Source organism: Chenopodium quinoa, unplaced genomic scaffold (genome assembly GCF_001683475.1).
Source record: "Chenopodium quinoa cultivar QQ74 unplaced genomic scaffold, ASM168347v1, whole genome shotgun sequence".
NCBI classification, from domain to species: Eukaryota; Viridiplantae; Streptophyta; class Magnoliopsida; order Caryophyllales; family Amaranthaceae; genus Chenopodium; species Chenopodium quinoa.
The window spans coordinates 4,676,826-4,701,159 of NW_018744151.1; the positions used below are offsets into that span (position 1 = coordinate 4,676,826).

At 35.0% G+C, this 24,334-nt stretch overlaps 2 protein-coding genes across 4 annotated transcripts; both read left to right on the forward strand.

The window, feature by feature from the left end:
• The first annotated feature begins 477 nt into the window (after nt 1–477).
• On the forward strand, nt 478–4,409 carry LOC110693697 (28 kDa heat- and acid-stable phosphoprotein-like). 2 transcript variants are annotated; one of them, XM_021870864.1, is made up of 9 exons: nt 478–624; nt 844–942; nt 1,973–2,007; nt 2,116–2,187; nt 2,346–2,432; nt 2,512–2,546; nt 3,113–3,198; nt 3,949–4,014; nt 4,121–4,409. In XM_021870864.1, the coding sequence occupies exons 2-9, from the start codon at nt 876–878 to the stop codon at nt 4,156–4,158; spliced, it is 486 nt and encodes a 161-aa protein (XP_021726556.1). In that variant the 5' UTR covers nt 478–624; nt 844–875; the 3' UTR covers nt 4,159–4,409. The 2 variants fall into 2 exon arrangements, with proteins under 2 accessions (XP_021726556.1, XP_021726557.1); XM_021870865.1 differs by having other exon boundaries at nt 622–755.
• Nucleotides 4,410–16,929: 12,520 nt separating this feature from the next.
• LOC110693698 lies at nt 16,930–24,294 on the forward strand. Of its 2 annotated transcripts, none has more exons than XM_021870866.1 (3): nt 16,930–17,493; nt 20,076–20,550; nt 23,930–24,294. In XM_021870866.1, the coding sequence occupies exon 2, from the start codon at nt 20,146–20,148 to the stop codon at nt 20,539–20,541; it is 396 nt and encodes a 131-aa protein (XP_021726558.1). In that variant the 5' UTR covers nt 16,930–17,493; nt 20,076–20,145; the 3' UTR covers nt 20,542–20,550; nt 23,930–24,294. The 2 variants fall into 2 exon arrangements, with proteins under 2 accessions (XP_021726558.1, XP_021726559.1); XM_021870867.1 differs by lacking the exon at nt 16,930–17,493 and adding an exon at nt 19,901–19,986.
• Nucleotides 24,295–24,334: the final 40 nt, after the last annotated feature.

Consider the following 24,334-nt stretch of genomic DNA (forward strand, 5'->3'; position numbering starts at 1 on the left):
GTAAAAATAATTTCAATTCAGAAAAAATAATTTCAGTTCAATAAAATTAATTTAAATTCAGTAAAAATAATTAAGTTCAGCAAATATAATTTTATTTCAGTAAAAATAATTTCAGTTCAGCAAAAATAAAGTGAACAGAACATGACCTAAGTGGTTATGTTTAATTAACATAATACAGAGTATGATTTTTAGATTTGATCAAACTTTAATCTTATTTACAAGTATACGCTAAGGGCCTGTTCTCATTTACTGAACTGAACTGAACTGAATTGAATTGAGCTGAACTGAAATGAACTGAACTGAACTGAAATGAACTGAACTGAACTGAACTGAATTTCAACGTAAGAGAACTGACCCTAATTCATAGGATAAAAAAAAGATGTCATTATGTTTGTATTAATACGTACTTACCAAATATAAAATTTTCTTGATTTTATTTTACTACCAAAAATAAATATACTTGATGATAGAAAATTGCAAATAAAAATCTAATCCGATTAAGATTCAAATTACTTGTCAACTTGATATTGTGCACCACTAGAACTTAAACAACCATACAAGTGATACAACTCTACAAAACAACGAAGTACAAACAAAGTGACTTCAAAAATCAAAATTGTCGAGGTGAGCATAAATTCCGTTTGATAATACGGAGTACAAATTAGGGTTTTTCGAATCGACCCTTTTCTAGAGAGAGAAAACGAAGGAAGATAAAGAGGATTCCCAATAATCCCCAATTATTATTTTTGATTAAAGTTTCACTCTTTTCTATATAAACTTTTGATTCTTCTCACAACCAATTTTCTCTTTCTTCAAATTCCTTTCTCCTTTGAATTTACGCAGTTTTTGAGCAAACTACAACAGCAGCATCAACCATGGGAAGAGGAAAATTCAAGGGCAAGCCTACTGGCCGCCGCCAGTTTTCAACTCCCGAAGACATTTGTAAGTTTTCCATTCAATTTTTATGATAAAAATTGAGTTTTTTTGAATCTAGGGTTTGCGAATGTGGGGTTCATTCAAACATATATTTGGGTTTTTTTTTAATTGAATTGTAGAAATTAGTTGCTGTTTCTGTTGATTGTTTGATGTATTTGTTTTGGTTGTTCGTATCCTGCAATTTTTTTCTCTTTCGTCTAATTGGGAGTTGAAGATTGAAGCGTATTGTTTTGTGATTTTGTCTTTTATATGAATTAATGGACGGAGTCTTCGAATTTTGACGTAAGTTTGTTTGATGTAAGTTTTGTTTATACAATTGAGAAATTATGTTATTGAGATTCTTGTAAAGTTTTTGGTTGTAATGAGTAAAACCAAGGAAGTTAATGCGATTTCGAACTAGGTGCATATGGAATTGTGGGTTTAAGTTGTGTGCATCGATATTACTCACAAACCCTGCTATACATGGAAGCCATGGGCATTGGGATGCCAGTAGTTATATCGATTCGTTTGTTTATAGAATTGACAATACCTTTGGCCCTATTTCATGAATGGCACGAGTGGGACTCGGGTGGTCGGTGGTTGTTATAAGTAATATATGCTTTCTACCTCTTTATATGTTATAGGTTAGAAGATTCATTGTGCCAATACTTCCGACAGTTTGAAGTGTTTACAGCAACTTCTACTGGAATATCTGGTGAAATATCCTGAGCAAGCTATTTCTGATAAGTGGGTAGTGTATAATAACCGTCTTATGTCCATTTGTCTGTTGTGTTTTTTGCAAGCCTTATGTGCAGCGCTCCCATATTTGAACCATTGGTTGTACTTGTACCATGGCACATTGGTGAGTAGTTCATGAATTGAATAGGGTTGCACATCTGTTGAACACATTTTTGTTTCTTTTTACTGTGGAGATGCCTTGTGTGTGTTTGTGAATGTTTAGCTGGAGATGAATTCATGTGCATGTATATGTACACTTCACATTAGTTCTCTTGGAAGCAAGGTCTTACATAATTTTGCTTTGTTTTAATGACTGCAGTAGGTGGAACTTCTCGTCCACGCACCTTTAGACAGGTAACTGTCTAACTTGTCATATAATATTATAGTCTGTAATATGTAAGTATATGCAAATCATTATGGTTCAATGCATCTATGATTCATTTTCACTGACCTTTTTATCAGAAAAAAGAAGAGGAAGAAGAGGTAGAAGAGGAAGAAGAAGAATCAGAAGAAGAATCTGATGAAGATACTGAAGTAAGCCTTTTTATCTTCTATTTTTTTTTTCTTGGTCCATTTTAATTTGTCTGTTTATATAAAGTTCCCCATAGATTTTGTATATTTATGCTTCTAGATTGTGTCCTGTTCCCTATTAGATCCTGTATTAATCGTGATCATTCTGTTTCTTTTTTCAGCGAAAGATGAAAGGGACACAGGGGATCATTGAGATCGACAACCCCAACGTGGTGAAGAAACAGAACCTAAAGGCAAAAGATATTGATGTGAGTACAATTTTTTTCTGCTTCTGGTTTTATTTGAGTGGTTAATACAAGGAATTTACTTTTACTTCCTTTTTTACAGCTTGACAAAACAACTGAACTTACAAGACGTGAGAGGTTTGTTGATGCCTTTGTTATGCTTTTATTTTTTTGTGGCTGTTTATTAAGTGTTGTATTTGCTCTTCATCTGGTAAAAATAATTTTTGGAAATATTCCATTGTATGTCTTGTGCGATGGCCCTATCCAATAAAGGTCTGCTGTTTGCAACATTGTCTTGGTGAGATAACTGGATTGATATTGTTACATAGTTTTATGAACATGTTAAACATCTTTCCTAGGACTATTTCATGGTTGGGATCTTGTGCATTTGTCAGCTGATTTGGATTGGTTAGAAGTAGGCATGACTACTAGTTATGTGTTTCACATACAGGAATGAGACTAAGTTGCTCGAGTATTTTGCCTGATTACATAAATTGCCACATCTTTTATGAAGTTTGGCATGTTTATTGCACTTTGTGGCAACCATCCTAGATATGTCAGGGGACTGAAAAACGGATTTTCTAAAAAATGAAAAAAAATGCTGTGATTAGTAGGTTGGATCTGATGGATGCTTTTAAGTAGTTTGAGTGAAGATGGCGACACTATTCAGAATATGACCATGGTATATATTATCTATTTTTTAGGGAGGAGTTGGAAAAACAGAGGTCTCATGAAAGATACATGAAGCTGCAAGAACAAGGGAAAACGGAACAAGCAAAGAAAGATTTAGGTAAGTTTTGAGATTATATTCTCACTTCTGCTGCTTGAATATTTGTATTGATTGTATGATCTTTTTGCACTTATCATAGATGCAGAAAACTTATACGTAGTACGGAGTAATTTTTTTGATTTCATGACATCTTTTGCTTTTTTGACTGTCCTACTTTAACTTGTCTCTCTCTTTATTTTTGTTTGTGTTGTCTGTAGAGAGAGAGAGACACTTATTACCTCTTCAAATGAATGCTGTCTTTTAATAACTTTTTTAGTAGAAAATAGAAAGTGCTGTGCTCAAAATATCATTATAGGTGAGGAAGTTAAGGTAATTGGGAGGTGTGTACTCGTGGATGATGTGGTGAATAGTGAATACTTGATTTTCATAATTGACAAGTTATTGTGCTGAAGTTAATACTCGTAAAATACTGAAATGTCATTTAGTGTGGGAGGTGTTTTTCATGGATGATGCTGTGAAGATTTGATTATCATAATTTACTGATTACAATGATTAAGTAATAATCACTTAAGCATGGTGTAGGATTTTGAAGAGGATTGCAGCTTTGTATCCTTGTTAATTCAGGATTTGTAGCTTAGGTCACAGGGTTTTTGGTTCAATGGGATGTTTAAATTAACCCTGTTGTTACTAACCCCGGTCATATATGTATATATATACTCTTATTTTTATCATCTCTGGGACCTTTAACACAGTATGCTTAACCAAGTTAAAGCATCATCCACTTACCCTCTTTGTTACTCTCATATGCAGAGAGGTTGAAACTTATTCGTGAACAAAGGGCAGAGGCTGCTAGGAAGAGAGAGGAAGAAAAAGCTGGTAAGGTCTTTGGTAGTTTTGAAAGACTAAACATAATCAATAATTTTGTTATCTCTTGTGTTTATGCAAGTGTTTGGGAATCTCTAACTGTACGTATTTGCCACAGCCAAGGAACAAAAGAAAGTTGAAGCCCGCAAATCCTGAAGGCAGAGGAACAATCTTGAACAAATCTTTGCAGCTTTTAATAGCTATAATTTGTTTGTTTTAAAGTTATGCATAAATATTCCCCTAATTGTGCTGGTTGTGATAATTTACCCTGTTTTTAATTTAGCTTGATGGTTGACCATGTTATTCTGCTTATAGCAAATGAAAAGTTAATACTTTTATAAACATTGAGCAACCATTTTGTGCATTGTAAGTTATATTTGCTCTAATTTGAGGTGCAATTCATATTACTCCCGAGTATATAGATTTGGTTTATGAGGACTCAGTGGCGTACTTGGGCATAAATTTATGTCAATTAGGTATGAAGACACAGTTGAGTTTGGATGTTTATGTTTTAATCAACCTTTTGAATAGAGGTTGATTGGGAACTAGGTATGAATTCATACCTTGAGAGGTGGGTGGGTGGGTTACATCTCTTATGGTTCAATTGAGGGGATTATAATCCGAACTATGGGGGTGTCATGCAAAAATGATTTGCAGATTCGGTATGACTTGTCTCAGGTTAAGCAGGTTAAGGTTGTTTTTTAATAACACTCTACTCCCCTAGCCCAGCTCTACTATCACTGGTACACGCCACCAGACCAATTGCGTTCACCATTCTCTTACTCACCCTCACTCTCCCCCTTGCTGCCTATCTCCTCCTTAATGCCACCGTCGACCACTGTAGAACTTCCCGTTCTCCTTTGTTTTGATTTTTCAAACAAACCCCTATTTCTGTAATTGCCATCAATAAAACATTCCATTCAACCACCTGCATCAATCTCTGGCGTGCTGCTATTCCTTTCACATTTCACCTAACATTGACCAAGCCTCCTCCATTTAACTCCATTATTGCACTCTTTAATCTCTCTTGTATTCTCATTTTCAGCTGCCGCTAATTCCCTTTCCTCTTTATTAAAAACTAATGAAGTAGCATCAATCAACATCATCAACCACCAAGACACCCCTGTCCGCATGCAACGTAGCATCGCCACACTTTGTTCTGCCGCATGTCTACCACACTGACATTAAGTTGGTTTTTTTTTTTTTTTTTTTTTTTTTTTTGGGTGGAATATTAAGGTTGATTTTTTTAATTTATTTTGTTTTATTGGAAAATGAGAGCCCTTATATAAAGAAGCTAAAAAAGGAAATAATGAGGAAAGATTATAGGGGTGGCAATTCGGGTCAGTAGGTTGGGTTTGGGTCAGATTTCAGGTCGATTTCGAGTTAGAAACTATCACAAATAGTGTAAAATTTGATATTATTACGAAATATGAAATTTGGGTCGATTCGAGTCGAATATGAGTTGTTCGGGTTCAGTTTGGGTCAGGCTCGGGTTTCTCTCAGTAACTTCGGGTCGAGTCAGGAATTGCTAGCTGTAGACAACCATTTGTGTCTCCCCAAAACCAAACCCAGTGATGAGTACTGATGCGGTTCCAAGGCATCAATGTTGTTATTATAATTATTTTTATTGTTATTTTTAGTTTATTATTAGATGACCGAATTTATTAGGATATTTTTGTTAGTTTAGTTCGGTTAGTATAAGATAAACTTAACTTTAAAGATAATATTTGCACGAGAACCAAGTTGATCAATATGACATTCGAAACTGAGTTTTTTGACACAAATTGTCAAACTCGTCCCTCGTCAAACAGCAGCCACACCAATCTGATATGGATTTTGATGGATATAACCTTCAATCGCAGTTGAAAGGTTTGGAATCTTGAGTCTCGGTCAAGAAACGCTAAGCAACACGAGCTTAAAACCTAAACTAGGCCAAGAATACACAAGCACAAGCTTACGTAAAACTTTATAAATTTCAAATCAATCAATCATACTTTTCGTTAAACACCATCACGTATTTATAAGCTAAATAATTAGCCTAAAAATCGGTAAAACAAATTCTAATCTAACTAGGAAACTAACTCTAACTTGTAAAGATAATATTTTGCAAATATGATCTTTAAAGTTAAGTTTATCTTATACTAACCGAATTAAACTAACAAAAATATCCTAATAAATTCGGTCATCTAATAATAAACTAAAAATAACAATAAAAATAATTATAATAACAATATTGATGCCTTGGAACCGCATCAAGTACCTTTCGCGTCGAATCATAATCGAATGAAGTGAAAGTGTGGAAAGTTTAGTGTTGCGGAAAGTTTTAATTTCTTTTCTCTTCTCTCTGTTTTTGAAAACTTATTTTAAGAAAACAGCCAATACAGTTTGGTTGGTCCATGATATGGGTCCAATAGTAGTGTAGTTGGATAGGGCTTGACAAGAGCTTTCCAACGATATATTATAAGCCCAATTCCGATGAATAATGAGGAAGTTATGGCAAAATTACTGAACTGGGTCCGGTTTGAGCCTTATATACGGCCCAATGATCTAGAGGGGGGCCTAATATGGATTTATCATTCCTAATGCAATTAGGAATGGTTTTAGTTTTCTAGATTCTTCTAGAAGGTTCTTTTCATTCCTAATTCAATTAGCATTGATAAATTGAATTTTGTTGACTTTTCAGAGTTTTAATTAAAATCAAAGAACATTTTTGAGGAAAAATACAATTTTATCCTCCTGTACGGCAATTTCTATTTGATTTTAAGAAAACGCGTGAATTTCGAAATCAGCGCCAAACGCCAGTTGTAGTGCCTGACGCTACGCTTGGCGCCTGGCGCTAGCCTTAGAGCGTCTGACGCCAAGGTCAGCGTTTGGCGCTAATTCCTGTTTTACGCGTCAGAACTCTGTTTTGATATTTTATCTTTTTGGCTGATTTTCTCTATAAATAACGTCGTAAAAACTCCGTTTTCATTCACCCAGAATCATCCACAATCATCTACAATCTACCAACTCTCATCAAGATTTTCTTGATTATTCTTTCCCTCTCTCTATTTTCTAAACTAGCCTTCTCTCAAATACAAAATTCCGCATTCATTAGACTTACATACATCTAGCCATATTCGAAAGTTGCCTTCGCCCTAGACGTGAAAGGTTTTAATTTCTGAGGGTTTGGTCCCAAATCTCTATTTCAATTATTTAATTTAATTGTTGTTTATTATTTTCCTTGAAGTTACTAATGTGTGTATTTTGTTATTAGGATGAGGTACGAGGCATCAAAGTAAGTATTTTTTATGGTTTTTATTGATATTATTATGTAGAAATCATGCTTAGGTTGTTGTTATGATTCCTAATGTTATGTTAGGGCGTTATGTTTCCTAGTATCATGTCTAGGGTAATTTTAATATTCATGTTAGTATCATGTTAGGGTTAAATATTTGATTTTATTGCTTAGTGACATGCTAGGGTTTGTTATTAATCTTGTTAGTATCATGCCTAGGATCTTGCTATTATTATGCTTTAACATGACTTATGATTATTTTTATGATTCATGATTATGATTATGGTTATGAATATTATTATTATTATAATTTTATGAATATAATTATTATTATGATGATTATATATTATGTTGCTTGATATTTATTGTTATTGTTTGATCACACCTTTATGCATGTTTAAAGGGAATTGGTACTTGTAATCACGCTTAATAAGATAATTAATAATCTTGTTTAGGGTAATTTGATTATAACTCAAGTGATCGCCAATAATAGTTTATTCGTGCATTAATATTCAACCAACATAGATAAACATGTTTAGGGTTAATCCTATTGATTGTATGGTAGTCAGAAAGCGCACATGAATGCGATCAGAATAAAGTAGAGGCCTATTATTAGGGCAGGTTCAATCTCTTTTAGGTTGGATTTGTACCTTCATCCCCGAACCCTATTTGGTTCAAGACCTTATGGAGTTGACGATCTCTTGGATCGTTAAGGGGTGTAACTTTCACCTCGTGAACGGTTTACAAGTTCCTAAATAACTTGTTGGCGACTCTTTTGCTCTATCTTCTTTCCCTTTGGACGCCACCGTACTTTAGTGTATGATCACAGTGGGGTTCAAGCTAAGAGATAACGCTTGAAATATTCCCTACACTAGCCCTAATAGATTATCATTAATTACACAGATTCACATGTGAAAGTATATTTAAATCTTAACTATATACGGAGTATATCATTACCCTTTTTTATTTGATAAAATTATTAGCTAATCACAACATGCCATGTGGCTCAATAACCTTCTATAATAGTCAACACGGATCATAGTTTGAAGACACCATCTGTAGTTCGGATTATTCCATGATAACTCATAGTTGACATTAATATGAAAAGACCACCAATAGTTAAGATTATTTATGTGAATTTTCCCTATTCTTAAATTATATGGAGTCGTGGAGTAATAAACATGGGATGCATATATAATCCTATTTTAGTAGTCAATTTCCTATTTTCATACCACTCTTATTTTCCTTATCTTTATTTCTTGTGTCAAACGCTAGGATGTTAATGGGGTGGGGTGGATGTTGATCTTTCCATCCCCGTCTCCTAACATTCTCACCCCCAATTGGCCGGAAATAGGGAACGTACTAGCGATGCAGTTGAGAACTTCAATCGCGCTAGAATTCATTTTAAAGGTAGTGATTTATCACGCCACACCATCTTATGTTGATCAAACAAATGCATTGTCCATTCTATTATTTTTAGTCTTCAAAGCACTTATTTTACAACAACTCGGCCCATTGAGATTCACTAGAGTATTAGCTAATTTACATGTCTTGGTGGTTGATTTGCAATAAACCTCTAAGCTAAAAAATTACTCCTAGAGTCCTAGTACTATTTCTTGTGCTGTTTAATTAGTACTATAGTTTGCTTCCAAAAAAAATTAAAAAAAATAAATAAATATTTGTACTAAGTTTGCTCACTTAATTCAATGCAAAGACAGGAAATGTTTTTTTTTTTTTTTTTCCTTTCTTGAAACAGAGTAAAAGTTTAAAATCTCGAAGCTACGGAGTATTTTACTTCCACTGCTCGTAATTTACGATGATTTAAGGTTATCAGCCTTTTTATTTATTTATTTATTTTTCTATTTCTAATATAAAAAGAAATTAGGTATAAGAACAGTCAAATATATATATTCTACCTTCTCTTCTTTGAGTAATCAAAAATGACGTTATGCTTCCTAAATTCCAAACTAGATTCTTCTCTAAGAATGAATTTGCCTCTTTTTTCGATTGATTTATACAAATATTCAAAACTTTGAACTCAATTTTATAGCAGCCTATTGAATTCTATTGTTTTGTTATTGTCATGTAATGTGTTACCATTTTGACGGTCAACGCCAAAGTCTGTCGTGGAAACTCCAGTTAGTATGAATGCTAACTATATATACTAAGCATTTCTAAGCAGAAATAACTACAAAATCACAACTAAACCTTCTAATAATTCATCATTTTAAAAGAGGATTTTAGTGTCAGATCACAAAGTAGGAAGCAAAATGAATGTTATGGGTCGACGTAGTGTTTTGATCATTTTGTTTGTGCTAGTAATAGCAATTTCGTGTCAGGTTCGTATTCAAGCTACCAGAATGCTACAAGAAGATTTTACAAATACGAGTAATAGTTACCTTTCTAAGCACCCTTTGTCTGAATGGACAAAGAATAAAATGGCTTATTTGCTAGAACGTTTAGCATCAGGACCTAGTGACGGTGGTGGTGGCAATTAACTTAATGAAGCAAAGACCATCTAAGAATTGAAGAGGAAATATGTAAACGAAAGTGCTTCATTTTCTATCAAATTACGTTCATTTATTGATTTTTTTTTTAAATAGTTGTTATAATTTTTTTCAATAGTATTTGGAGTCGTACGTAGTTGTATGTTGTGTAGTCGTGTTTCCCATATTTGACACGATTAATACATTTGTTTGTGTAGAAAATGACCTTGTATTCGTCTCCTTGATTCAATTGATCAAGGTGATTCATTCTTTCGTTTTAATGTAAACAAGGCTGGACATTATTAGTCAGACTTTGTCATCTTAAGGTCAACATAATGATTTTTAATGTGAAAATCATAATAATTTTCTTCAATATAATTGTTACGTTCAACAGAGTAATAGTTAGAACAACTCTTAGTACTCTACTCTTCCAATAAGTTACTCTGAAAGTCTAAACCTAACACAGTACAAGTAAAAATGAACTTTGCCTTCTCAAATCTCATGTTTCAACTTTCTTAAGTAATTAAATTGATTCATAAAAAAAAATAATTAAATTGATAGGTTTTGATTTTCAATCATGAGCTGTCAAATAAAAAAAAAAAAAAAAAAGTTGCCTCTCAACTTTATTATGGACATTCAATTGTGTAATTTTTTCAATGGAAATACAATTACAAATGTAAAACATAATTGTGCAACATGCATGTTTCAAATAACTTAATTTCTCTAATACTTTTATACGGAGTAATGAAAAAGGAGCAAATTTAAGTTTATCATAATGAGAAATATATACTCCATATTGTTAATCAAGTGACAATTTTATGTACTTGCAACAGAATATTTAGGCACATAGTTTTAGGAGGTGATTATTAAAGGTAAACATACGAGTTTGTTAATACTTCCTCCGTTTTTAAATACTTGCTCCATTTCTCTTAGACACGCATGTCGATGCTAATCTTTGATCACTAATATCTATCTTTAATTATCAATAGGTATAACTTCTAACAATTGAAAATTAAAAATCTATTCATCGAGATGATTCCAACAAGTACCCACACGACTATATTTTTTTCTTATGTATAAAGTACAAACATTAGTCAAAGTAGGATAAATGAGTAGTGCAAAAAATAAAAATGGAGCAATTATTTAAAAACGGAGGGAGTATAATTTTGGGTTTTTCTATACAGTCCCCCTAAATTAAAGTATTGACTTTTCCAAGCTGTGCCCACCAATTTTCAAAATTCTACGCTGTACCCCTAAGGTGTCTTTAGTGTTTACGCTGTAACCCTACCCTACTCCCTCCGTTAACTTAAGTTAACTTTTCGTTAACTTAAGTTAACTTAAAAAAACAAAAAACAAAAATACCCAAAAACACCGAAACACCCCTCTCTCCTCCATCACAAGTATCCACCACCGCACCTCCTGTCGCGCCACCACCGCACCTCCAGCCACACCGCCGCACTTTCGATCCAACTGCACCGCCGCACCACAGTGGCTCGCCCCTCTCTCCTCGACCCACCACCGCATCATCCTCCTCCCTCATTCTATATCACTTCTCCTTTTACTGCAAGATTTTCGACCATTTTTCGAAATGTTTTGGGCGTAATTCGAACAATCTCGACCAATTAAACCATATTCGTGCAGATTTTCATTGGAAAAATCAATTAAACCAAGTTTTGTGTATTTAATCTCAATCTAATTAAACCAAAATTGATGATTTAACAATTAAAATCAGATTGGGGGAAAAAATTAGGGTCTAGTGTCGTTTAATTGTTGCGTTGGTGCGAGACTGCTGCGGTGGTGCGATTGTGGTTGCGCTAATGTAGGGGCTGCTGGTGTTTTGTGATTTTAGGGGTTGAGGTGAGAGGAGAAGCTGGTCGATGGCGTTTGCTGGTTTGTGCGGCTGGTCTGTTTTGGTGTGGTGGAGTGCAGGGAGCCGTTGGGAGTAGGAATGTGGGTTTTTCGGTGTGGGAGGGGATTGGGGTGGCTGGTATTCTAGCGGGCAGTAGGCGGTTAAGGAGAGAGGGGCGAGCCACTATGGTGCGGCGGTGTTGCGGCTGGAGGTGTAGTGGTGGTTGGTGGGTAGTTTTGACTTGTGAGGGAGGAGAGAGAGGTGATTGGGTTTTTTTTTTATTATTTATTTTAAAGTTAACGGAAAGTTAACTTAAGTTAACGGAGGGATTAGGGTGGGGTTACATCGTAGACTTTTGAAAATGGGTGGGCACGGCTTGAAAAAGTCAATATCTCAGGGGCACTGGATAGAAAAACCCTATAATTTTTAACTCCAAAAATAAGAAAGGTTAGGTATCATGAGTAACGTAGAGGGAGTAATTATTTGATCAATCTGTCCATTTTCATTGTACAATATCGACTTTAAAATTTCATGCTTCATAATTGTATTGTAAATAAATAGAAACAAAGAAAGTATGACCTTAATTTGAATGAATTCGTACTCGAACTCAAACTCAAACTCAAACATGAGCTGACCCAAACGAGTTGTGCCTAGTTAATATTTGTATATATGGGGGTATTATAGTCTTTTTAAGTATCAGTGGAGGAGTACATGCGTCTTTTTGTGTACCAATTGAGGGGTATATGTGTAATTTCCTAAATATAAGTTATAAACAGTAATTGGACAGCTCACCAAAAGTACTGAATAAATGACCATACTTTTTCAATATATTTAATTACAAAAATGCCACCAGATTAACAAAAATTCGTTATCTAGCAGATAAACTTGTATTTGCCGGACCCAAACACTAACCGAACAACTAGATTACCACCACCGTACTAAACACATGAGCATCTTATATTCTTATCATACATTCCTACTTGCACACCAAGCAATGTTAACAGTAACAGATGGCAAGCTCACAACTTACAACAAAATGCACAACCGCTTTTACTAGTATATCTTTATCAAAAATTTGCAAGAAATAAGTATACCTTCACAAATAGAAGCTGAAAAATGACAGAGAACCATAACCCGAAAACCCAACACCAAGACCCGACACACTCAAATTCGGGTCAAAAGAGCCATTACCCGAACCCACGCGAGTCGGTGAACCCGGATGCTGCAACATTAAAGGATCAATGGAAGTATTCTGTAAAGAGGTACATAAGGTGGTCATCTCTTGCTTGGAGCTCCGTTTTTGTTGCAGGTGGGGCCTGTTTTGCTTTGGGTTGGATCATCAAGGGTGCTAACCCTCTTCAATCTAAACCTTCAAATGTACAAAATCTTTGGGTTCTTCTACTTCTGCTCAAAATCAACAACAAAATTGATGTTTCTTAATTGAGTTTTGTACTCCTACTTTTGTTTTTATTAGGAAAAATGGGTATTGAATTTTGAGTATGTATGTCACTAGAAAGTTTTATCTTGATTATTCACATCTATCATATTGTAAATTTAGTAGGGTTTTGTAATGTCTAATGTGCAATAATGTAATGGAAATTTTGTGTATGTACTTGTTTGTTTGTGAGATAGGTGATTGATGAATTGAGAAGGTTATAAGTTCATGGAACGGTTGTTCACGTCCTAAATTGAAAGGATTGTATCAAACACTAAAAACTTGAAAATTTACTTAACATTTAGGGACCGGATCAATTATTCTACAAATGGATTCAAATTGAACCCGACTGATAAAACCTGTCCAACACTTGGATCAAACTAATTTTAGATTTTTGTAATTCACCAAAAAATTTAAAATAATATGGATTTATAGACACAATTAGGGGTGTACATAAAATAGTCTATACCGAAAATCGAACCTGAACCAGGTCGAGTTGGATCGAACCGAAACCAAATCGACAAATTCAGGTCCATTATCGGTCCACATGAACCAGAAAATTCAGGTCCATTACCAGACCACATGAACCAGTCCAATCCGATTCCGGTCCTGAGTGCGTGCGGACCGAGGTTCACCCCTTAGACGCAATTAATAAAAGAAAGCTTACTGTTTAATGTCTTAAAATAGCTTATAATATAAAATCCACACAATTACATTGAAGGAGTAAAGTAGTCATAATTATTTTTGAGATTTTTATGCACAATTTTACACAATATACCAATCCACTCCGAGAATGGTTTGTAAATGATTTTGAAGGGGGTTGTTAAACGTCGCTCCCATTTTACAGGGTAATGCTCGCATTTTGACTTGAAGTTCCAATTTTACCCCTAACATTAAAATACGGTTTTTTCCACTTTTCCATTCATTTGGGTTTGTAGATCAATCCTAAGCTCCAACTCTCCAACTCATTCTTACCTCACTCACTATCTCTTTAACTCTTTAACTCTCTAAAAAACTTGAATCTCTAAATCTAAATTTTTTTTGTTAATTAAAAAAAACCAACAATCATCAAAAACACAAAAAAGGATGGGTGATTCGAGGCGAATAAGGCTTACATTCGGAGGGAGGAGTTTGGGCGGCGGTGGAGGTAGAGGCGGAGGCGGCGGCGGTGGCGGATTCGACGGCGAGTAGGTAATTTTTATTTTTTTTAAAACGGAACCTCCAGCTTCCGCCCAAAATTTACGGAAGTTCCAAGGAGGTTCCGCCTGAAAAATCCGCAACCTCCTTGGAACTTCCGAAAATTTTGGGCGGATATTACTTCCGCCTAAATTTCCGGAAGTTCCTAGGAAGATCCGGAATTTTTGGGCGGAACTTCCGGTTTTTAATTTTTTTTTTCCGTGAATAATATGTTTTTTTAACTTTTGTTATTGTTAATTTAATTTATTTTTTTTTGGATTTTGTTATTTTTGTTGTTATTTTGAAGTGTTATCTTTTTTTTCTTGAAGCATATTTTGTAGTGTTATTAATTTTTAAAATATGATTAGTATTATTATTATTGTTGATATTAGGGTTTTTATTATTATTGTTATTATGGTTATTGTTGTTGTTAAATTTATTTTTTTTTGTTGTTGTTGTTATAATAATATTATTATTATTGTTATTAGTAGTACTATTATTATTATTTCTAATTATGATTAGTATTATTGTTGTTGATATTAGTGTTATTATTATTGTTATTATGGTTATTGTTGTTGTTGTTGTTGTTGTTGTTGTTGTTGTTGTTGTTGTTGTTGTCGTTGTTGTTGTTGTCGTCGTTGTTGTTGTTGTTGTTGTTGTTGTTGTTGTTGTTGTTGTTGTTATGGTTATTGTTGTTGTTGTTAACTTTATTTTTTGTTGTTGTTGTTATTATTATTGTTATTATGGTTATTGTTGTTGTTGTTGTTGTTAATTTTAAATTTTTTTGTTGTTGTTATTATTATTGTTATTATGGTTATTGTTGTTGTTGTTGTTAATTTTAAATTTTTCTGTTGTTGTTATTATGATTATGATTGTTGGTGTTGTTGTTTTGATTATTGTTATTATTATTATTATTATTATTATTATTATTATTATTATTATTATTATTATTATTATTATTATTATTACTACTAAAATCGGATTTTGTACTTATTTTATGTAGATCGAGGGTTCTGGTGCTCGACATGCAATATCACGACGTCTGAATGCGTCTGTTAGGAGACAGTCATCTCGTTCAGCACCGCTTCAACCCGAGCAGCAATACGGGTCTACTAGTGGTTGGTAGGGAGACCCACAGTCTGGTAGTAGTCGGCCCTTGTACTCTGCAAGTGGAGCACCCATATCTGACGAGGAAGACAAATGCTCAGCTAATCATGCTGATGGTCGTGATGAAGAACCAGACCCTCGGGATTACCATACGGTATATAGGGGTCAGTTTGGGAGATTTGTTGGTAGTGGATCGAGTCAGCCTACTACCAGCTCTGCAGAGGCATGATTAGTGCAGGAACAAATGTCGGGTGGTCTTGAGGATGAGACTGTTATCCCTAGTTTTGGTGGTCACGTGGCACGATATATCTGGATCGAGCAGGAGCGTAGTGTTTTGCGCTGTTTGAGTAGGACAAAGTTATGTTCTGACTTGTTTACTTGGCGAGGTCGTCAATCTGTGGAGGACCTCGGGACAAAGTTAGGATCGAGCATGTTGCAAAACTTTGTGATCATCGTTCGTGACCCAGTAAATGTATTTACTCTCTCTCGCCAGATGAAGAAATTGCTGAATAACTCCTCTTTCTTTGGACATCTCCATCCTGAAGTCATTATGGCAATTGTAAATGTGTCGGATGTTTGGATGATCATCAGGAAATTGCTCGGTAATAGTGGACATGATGTTACGGGGCACAACCTTGGACTTTGTCATGTCCCGCACAACCTGTTTTGCACCCGGACTCAATCCGCTCACTTTACGGTGACCCTCTTGGTACACAATCATTGGGTGGTTATGTGTCCAAACTCTGAGTTGGAACAGGTACTGCTGTTGTAATAGCTAAAGCTATGCTTTTGGAAATAGACAAGATTGTCCCGGTGTGATCATTTTTCGCAATGAACTTCCAACTGTCGGTGCTGACTTCATAATATATCTTGATGTAGAATGGACAACCATTAGCTTTGGTTTTGGTGTCCTTTCGTATCGCGTGGTCCAAATCCCTCGGCTTGCTCCTTCGTGACCGATCACATCGCAAATACCGATACGGCCGACCATCTCTCGTTTTGTTATAAGACGATTTCACCAAAATAAATCCCAATTTTATGAAAACACCATCAGCCCATGTAACTGCATCGTCAAATGTTGGAAAAAACGTATCCGTGACAAAATTCCCACTATAATTCACACCGTCACCGCCTTCCTCAGATTCTATATCCTATACAAATTAAACAAAACATGGTTTATGTCATAATAATAATAATAATAATAATAATAATAATAATAACAATAACAATAATAATAACAACAAATACAAAACAATAACAATATTAATAATAATTATAGAAATAATAATATTAAAAATAATAATAAACAATTATAACAACAAATACAAAACAATAATACCATAACATTAATTACTAAATAAAAATAATAATAATAATAATTATATTTATAAAATTATATTTCTACTAATTAATAATAAGAATATCAACAACAACAATAATAATAACAACAACAATAATAACAACAACAACAACAACTATAATAATAATAATAATAATAATAATAATAATAATAATAATAATAATGTTACAAAAAATAATCATATTACTAATAATCATATTAATACAAAACAATAATAATTACATTAATTATCAAATACTTAATCACAACAACAATCACAAGACCATCGTATTCAATCATAAAAATCTTTTGTCAAACGCTCTGTTCTCTCTCCTAAAAATAAAAGCCTTGAACCCTAGAACTCATTGGAGTTCCGGCGCCGCGGCCGGTTCTCCGGCGAGTTCTCTTTTCTTTTTCTCCAGTTTTCAATAGCTCTTGTTCGTGTGGTGAAGTTGAGGCGGAAACAAGCTCCACGAAGAGCTTCGACCTCCGTTTAATTCTACCCTCTTCTCACCGGAGATTTTGTTTTTGTTTTTGTTGGCTTACGCTAGATAAGGAGAAGAGGAATCCTTTTCCACCGGGCATTCGCGTTGCTTAGAAGAAGGATCGTGGTTACCGATCCGTGTGTTAAGGGGACGAAATTGACGAAAAGGGGTCTTGGGCTAACTCTAACGCCACCGTTAGGGGATTGCTGGAAAAAAAAAGGACATCTCGACGGTAATTGGTGAAGTTAGGGTTAGGGTTTCGTAGATTTCCGATCAATTTCGAAATTCTCCGTTATGGTTTTCTTCTTTGTTATTTTGGTGCTCTGATATAGGCTCTGTAAGTCTTCTCTCCTTGGCTCTTCCTTTTGGAAGCTAGTATGTTCTTTTTTAGTATAAGTTGCTGCTCCTTGGTTGAATGTTTTCCCTTTTGGTTTTGTTGGTTTGTTTTTCTCCCTGTTATGTGTCCATGTTTGGTTTCTTGTTGGATGGCCATGGTGGGCTTGTCCAATCTTGAAGAGGTAAGGGGAAGTAATTTTGTGTTTGCCTTGAAGAACAAATTGGGTGAAAGTCATTTGGTAATGGCTTTTATTCTGTTAGGTTTGCGAGTGTACGACTTGAAGGTTTCGTGTTTAGCTTCGTTGTTAGTTGGCTCTACTTTTTATAGTTGGAGTTTTGTTAGTTTTTTCAGGTCTGTGATGGGGTTTGTACTCCTTACATTCAAAATTTCAAATCCGTGCGCTGCTCCCATATTATTTGGGGTTCATAGTATGCTACCAATCATGAATTTCTTTCCTTTAAAGGAGAGAAATCAAGTTACTTATTACAGTGATATTACCTTCCTGTCGTTTCTTGCTTTGGTTTTGTTGTTCAAGCTCCACAGGTTACAAAGAGTATCCAGCGTGGTCAATTACCCAAGCTTCTCCCTTGGTGAAAAAAGGACATTTGGAACAACATGTAATGTAGGCTTCGTCTCGCTAGAATCAGGGCGAGGTTACCTACACAGTGGTTCCAACACTCAGGGGATAACTAGGATAGCAGTTTCTTTTAAGTTGTTATGGTTTCTAGCGTTCATAAGAGCAAGTGTTGCTCGTAGCTTTGTTGTAAAGGTCTTAATAGGCCTAGTTCTTATTGTTTTAGAGTGAACTATTTCAATTTATGCAAATTAATCCTTTGTCCAAAAAAAAAACAATAACAAGACCACGAAAAAAAAACAAAAAAAAAAAAACTTAATTAACATTAAAAAAATAAATTAACGTACTTAACATTTTTTTTTTAAAAAATAAAGATAAAAAGGGACATCCGCCTAAATATCCGGATGTCCTAGGTAGATCCGCCTAAAATTTCCGGATCTACCATGGAACATCCGGATTTTTCAGGCGGATCCCTACTTCCGCTTGAAATTTCCGAATGTTCCATGGTAGATCCGGAAATTTTAGGCGGATCTACCTAGGACATCCGGATATTTTAGGCGGATGTCCTATTTCCAGAAAATAAAAAAAAAACAGAAAACTTACAGAATGTTCCGATGCATTCTCCGGCGTACGAATGTTCCACTCGCCGTCCATGACCCAAGACCCGTCGGAAAATTTTATGATTAATCTTTTTTGTTAAATAAAAGAAATTAAGGTAGTCGTGGGGACCGATTTGGTTTTAAGGTCGTGGGGACCGATTTAGTGGACTCGGGATAGCAAGGTCGTAATGTGAGGGGACCGTTTCATGTAATGTGTCCAAATGGGGAACAAAGTCCTTTTTATAACACAAATTGCATAAAGGGCATATTTGTCCATTCAAGTCAAAATGATAGTGTTACCCGGTAAAATGGGAGCGACGAATAGCAGTTCAGATTTTGAATCGTATTCGGTAGAAAATTGAAAAGGAGAAATTCCTAACAAATCATACTACAACACATGTCCAACTAACATATTAAATTAAATAGGTTCATTTTATTTTTAATAGATGTTTATCAAAGTTTATTTTATTTAGAATAATGAAATGGTCGCTTTATTTTGAAATAATCGAATGATTGTTTAATTTTTGAAAATGCATATTTCTCGACCTTGAAACTATATAAGTTCCCTTTACTTTGGTCTACAATTGTCTAATTTACTATGTAGTTTATTTGTACGATCTAGATGGATTCTTCAGCACCCTTATGACCTTACTCATTGATATGTGTAAACTAAGCTAATTAGTTTAATCTAATGGCTTGGACTAATTGAGTACTTATTTAAGTGTGTAACATAACCATCTTATATGAGGTATTTTAATTTATATTTGATCCATAATTATTAATTTTGAATACCTAAACATTTATCTTATCGGATATGATTATTTTTTTTTTTTTTTTTTGGGTTGGGAAGGAGAAGGGCCTTACTGGGCCAAAACATCTCACAGGTCCTCTTGACTTGGGTTAGTGAGCTAGCACTTTGGAAATGGGGGGAAAGAGTTAGGAAATCCCCACCACAAAGTATCTCTAATGGGAATTTCCTCAACCTCAAGGTTAGAGGGTACAAATCTTTCTACTAAGGGCCTGTTCCCATTTACTTAATTTCAGTTCAGTTCAGTTCAGCTCCAATCAGTTCAGTTGAGTTCAGCTCCAATCAGTTCAGTTCAGCTCCAATCAGTTGAGTTCAGCTCCAATCAGTTCAGTTAAGCTCCTAATTTATCTCTCTCATAAAATATTTATTTCAGTTCAGTTCAGCTCCAATCAGGAAAGTTCAATTCAGCTCAGCTCAGTTCAGTAAATGTAAACAGACTCTAAATCAAACTTGGCTTGATATGGGATATGAATATGACTATATGGGCAATGTTTTTTAGTGCTATCCAAATGGTAACATATCGATTTTCATGCACATCTCTAACCATAACAGATGGCTAACTTGCAACAATTGAACATTTGATTTTTTTTATTTTTTAAAGGAAGCGAGAAACCAAGAACAATTGAAGAGTTCCCAAGGCTAAAAGCTTAAATAAAATAAACCCCACAAAAATGGCAGAACCCAATAACCCGAAAACCCACCATGAACACCCAAAACTATCTAACCCACAATCAACATCAAAATCACCGTCAACAAAACCCTCAATTGAAGCTCACAACAATGGCAGCACCATCAATGGCTCTAATTCGGGTCAAAGAATCCATTTTACCAACCCACCCGAATCAGTTAACCCGGATGCTGCAACTTTGAGAGATCAATGGAGGTTTGCTATAAGGCAATACAGCAGATGGTATTCTCATGCTTGGGGTACTGCTATTCTTGCTGGTGGGGCCTTCTTTGCTCTTGGTTGGATCATCAAAGGTGGAAACCCTCTTCCTTCTAAAGAATCTGATCATAGAAAATCTGAGGGTTCTTCAACTTCTGCTCAAAATCAAGGAGAAAAATAATTTTCTGGGGTTAGTACTTGATCTTGGTCAATTTTGTTTATGAATTTTATGTTTTACTCAATTTGTCAAATGGGGTTTTGTTTTTCTGGGTATTTTTGTTGGGAAAATGTTATTTGGGGCGTTTTTTTAATTGGAAGCTTTCATCTTGATTTATTGTGATTTGAGTAGAGTTGTGTGATGTGTAATGTGTAATGTACTTGTATAATGGGAATGTTGTGTTGTTTGCTTGTGAGATTGGTGATTTAGTGGAGGAATTTTAAAAGGAGGAATGTTAGGCATTTAGAAATGCATAACAAAGGGTTAAGGGTTTTCATGTAATTATGCATATGTACAAACTAATAAATATTCTGATATCATTGGATGATCAAATGGTACTATTGAATATACAATGATACTGTATGTGCACATAATGGTATTATATATGTATTCAGTTGTACTAAATTTATGCGTAAATAGTACCACTAAGGATTCAATGGTACTATATAAACTTTCAGTGGAAAAATAGCAAGTGGTCTCCCATCACGTGATACAATCCAACCAAAAAATAGGTGTGGTCCACCTACATGCCTCTCTCTTCCTATCTCTCTCCTCTTTTCTCTCTCTATCATGTGTTTTTATAATATTTTAATCAATGTTATGCATTAGTAAATGCATAACTTTCCTCCATTTCTAGTTCCTCGATTTAGTGGGGTGAATATGAATGTTTGATGATTATGTTTGGTTGTGTGATTGTTTATTTTAGTAGGCATGTGAAAGTTCAAGGAGCCCAAATGCCCAATGTATATGTGTAATTAAGTTACTTGGATTTAGCCTGAAGACTCTGATACAACCATTTTTATGTGTTTTGTCCAAAATGAAGTGTTAGTGTCAAGTATCCTGTGTAGGCAAATGAGGTAAATTGAAGGGTCAGGACTCAGGATTAATATAGTAAGTTAGTAATTACTTGAATGTTCGTATAAGTAATTTAATGACATTGTCTTTTGGGGTTGAATTGCTTCTGTCATTTAGACAGGCTTAAGATAAAGTATTGATGAAAGAGCAAGTCTTTGGTTTAAGGACGATTGTGCAGGTAGACGATAGAGGGGGGAAGAGAATAATGGAATGGTTTAATCATTATTTTAGTAACCTAACTTAAGGATGTTTATGGCTGTAATGATGATTATGCTTTGTGGATAGGTTGATTTGGGGCGTAGGGGGCGGGGAGGGAGATGTTAGCAGAGTGGGACTGGAATACTGGATAGTTAGAGGCTCTCAGTGAATGACATAAATATGCTCTCATCTTTTCCCTATACTATCCAACTTTTCAAGGGAACCCCAAACATATAGCTAGTTCTCTTTCGATAGTTTCCGTGTTAGTTTAAGTATTGTGCAAGATTATCTAGGACTCTAGCTCATAATTTCTTCTAATCTTATCCATCTGTATTCTGCTGATTACTTGACTGACCACACTGAGCCTACCCCAAGCTTTTGAAGGTTCCTATTGTCTTAAGGTGTTGGTTTTTTATGCGAGAACTGAGAAAGTGAGAAGTATATAGGTCTGTAGTATCCTAAAGATCATTATGTGGCGGATCCTGTAGATTGCTTATCTTTCCAAATTTTGAGGGGAACCCAGACATATAGTTGTTCTCCTCTATTGATAGTGTATAGCTTTTGTAGTCTTGTGCAAACTTTTCTTTGACATGATTTCTTGCAATCTTGTCTTTATTCTGCTACTTACCCCTTTAACCGCACTAGGATAGGGAGGTGTTCTCAAAGTATAACCTTGGATGAAATAATAAGTTGGGTCTGTAGCATGTTGAAGATTGTTGTGTGGTGGATTTCCAGTAAAGCTTTACTTTCATTATCCTTCCATTTTCCTTGTCTAGTAAGTGTTGGAATTGAGTTGTGAGTAGGCATTACACGAGATCTCAACTTAATTACTGGTTGCTGCGTTGAGCATGTTTACTTTGACGAAATACTCCTAAACTATTTGGGTAGCTCAAGTTTAGTTTGGAGGATATCTCGACCCTGTCTAAAGGTCAATGTAGAGTTTCTTTTGTTATTTAATTATTTTCCCCGATATGGAATATGGGCGACCAAAGTCACCAAACTACAGTACTTGGATTGACAACTTTACTGTCTATCCTCTTATATGCTGGACATGATGTAATGCATTAGTAGATCGAAGGAACAGCCAAATTTTGCCTTAATGCCTTCTCTCATGGCGTGAGTGAGAAGTTTATATTGCACGGAGAGTTGGCCTAAAAGACAATAATCTAAGCATGGAGGAGACTGTTGGAATTTAAGTACAGCATCTGTAATGGGGTGCCATGCATGGCTAAAATTTGTTTTTGATAATCTGTATGGCCTAGATTTTGGATGAGGCTTCTTGATATAAATTTGTGCATGATGATTGGCACTGCTTAGTAATTTCTGATTATTATATCTAGTAAAGAGGTTTTTGAATTGTCACCACTCACCAGTATTGTTCACCTCTGTATGCTAAGCTGCTTGGGAGAAGAATTTACTCCGTCCCAGATCAAAGGTAGCATATATTGAGCAGGGTGTTTGATTTGTCACTAGTACTGTTACCGGAGTCCAGAGAAGATTTCAGAACATGGTGTCTAGAGAAGAGGCATTTGAATTGCCACTAGTATTGTTCTCCTCTGTCTAATAAGCTGCCTGGGAGAAGATTTATACTGTATTCCAGCTTAAGGTTATCAATCTTATCATTGAGCTAGAGCATTAGATTTAAAAGGGAGATTATATGGAGAGAAAAAATGAGTGGGTGGGTGGAGGGGCTCAACTTTTAGAGAAAACATGGGTAAAGGCTAACTGCTAACTGAATCGGGACATCTTTTTTTGGTAAAGGTAAACTCTAAGCTAGGTTATCAACAAGAGGTCAAGAGGATATAAAGAAGGGACATGCTTTGTTTCCATATGAAGGTGTTTATGAATAGGTATTACTGTTGAGATGTTTGTGTAGTGAGATATTCTACAAACTTAAAGCACAGATTTCTACCAAATGAAAGTACCTAATTCCTAAAGTAGCAAGCTATGCTATTTGGCCTTTCTGTTACTGTAAATTAAATCAAAGCATGCTTTATGTCTTGCTTGTATACTTTCAAATTGTATGAAGACAATGAACGTATGAACATTCTCTGTGCGTGATGAACATTTGATGTTATTCTATGATATGCTTTTCTAATGAGAACTCCACAAAACGATAAAAAGCTCATTCAGATGGCTTAATCAAGGATAAATTTTCTATTTTAGGTATTGATTGAGCATATTTCTGTGTTAGTTATTGTCGAGAGCATTAGGCTTATTGACCTATCTTGCTTCTTGTGGTTTGCATTTTCCGATGTTAGTCTGGATTGGCTAAATTTTGGATACTATATTACTGCAGATGGAGAAACAGTTACAGGTAGAATGTGCCCCGATAATGGTGCAAGTTGTTTTATTGATGACATTGTGTCATGAGGTATCATGTTGGAGCTGAACTTCAGACCATTGGCTCTGTGGAGTATGTATGTTAGTGACCCTTTTCAAACTCCCTTTCAACCCCTGCTTAACTCGAGAGCTTGACTTTTATTGCTTTACCCTGTGTGCTTGATTCACTAGTATGTGATTGTACAAATAGTCGGAAATATCTCTTTTCTATAGGCAGATTTGTAGCTGTTAATTTTAAAAATGCGAACTCTGCGTTTTAGTGATGGAGATTGTTTTACCTTTGTGGAAACTCCAAGAAAGTTACATTTTTCTTTCCTGCTTTGTCATGGACATACAACATTAAGGTAGATCAATTGAGGCT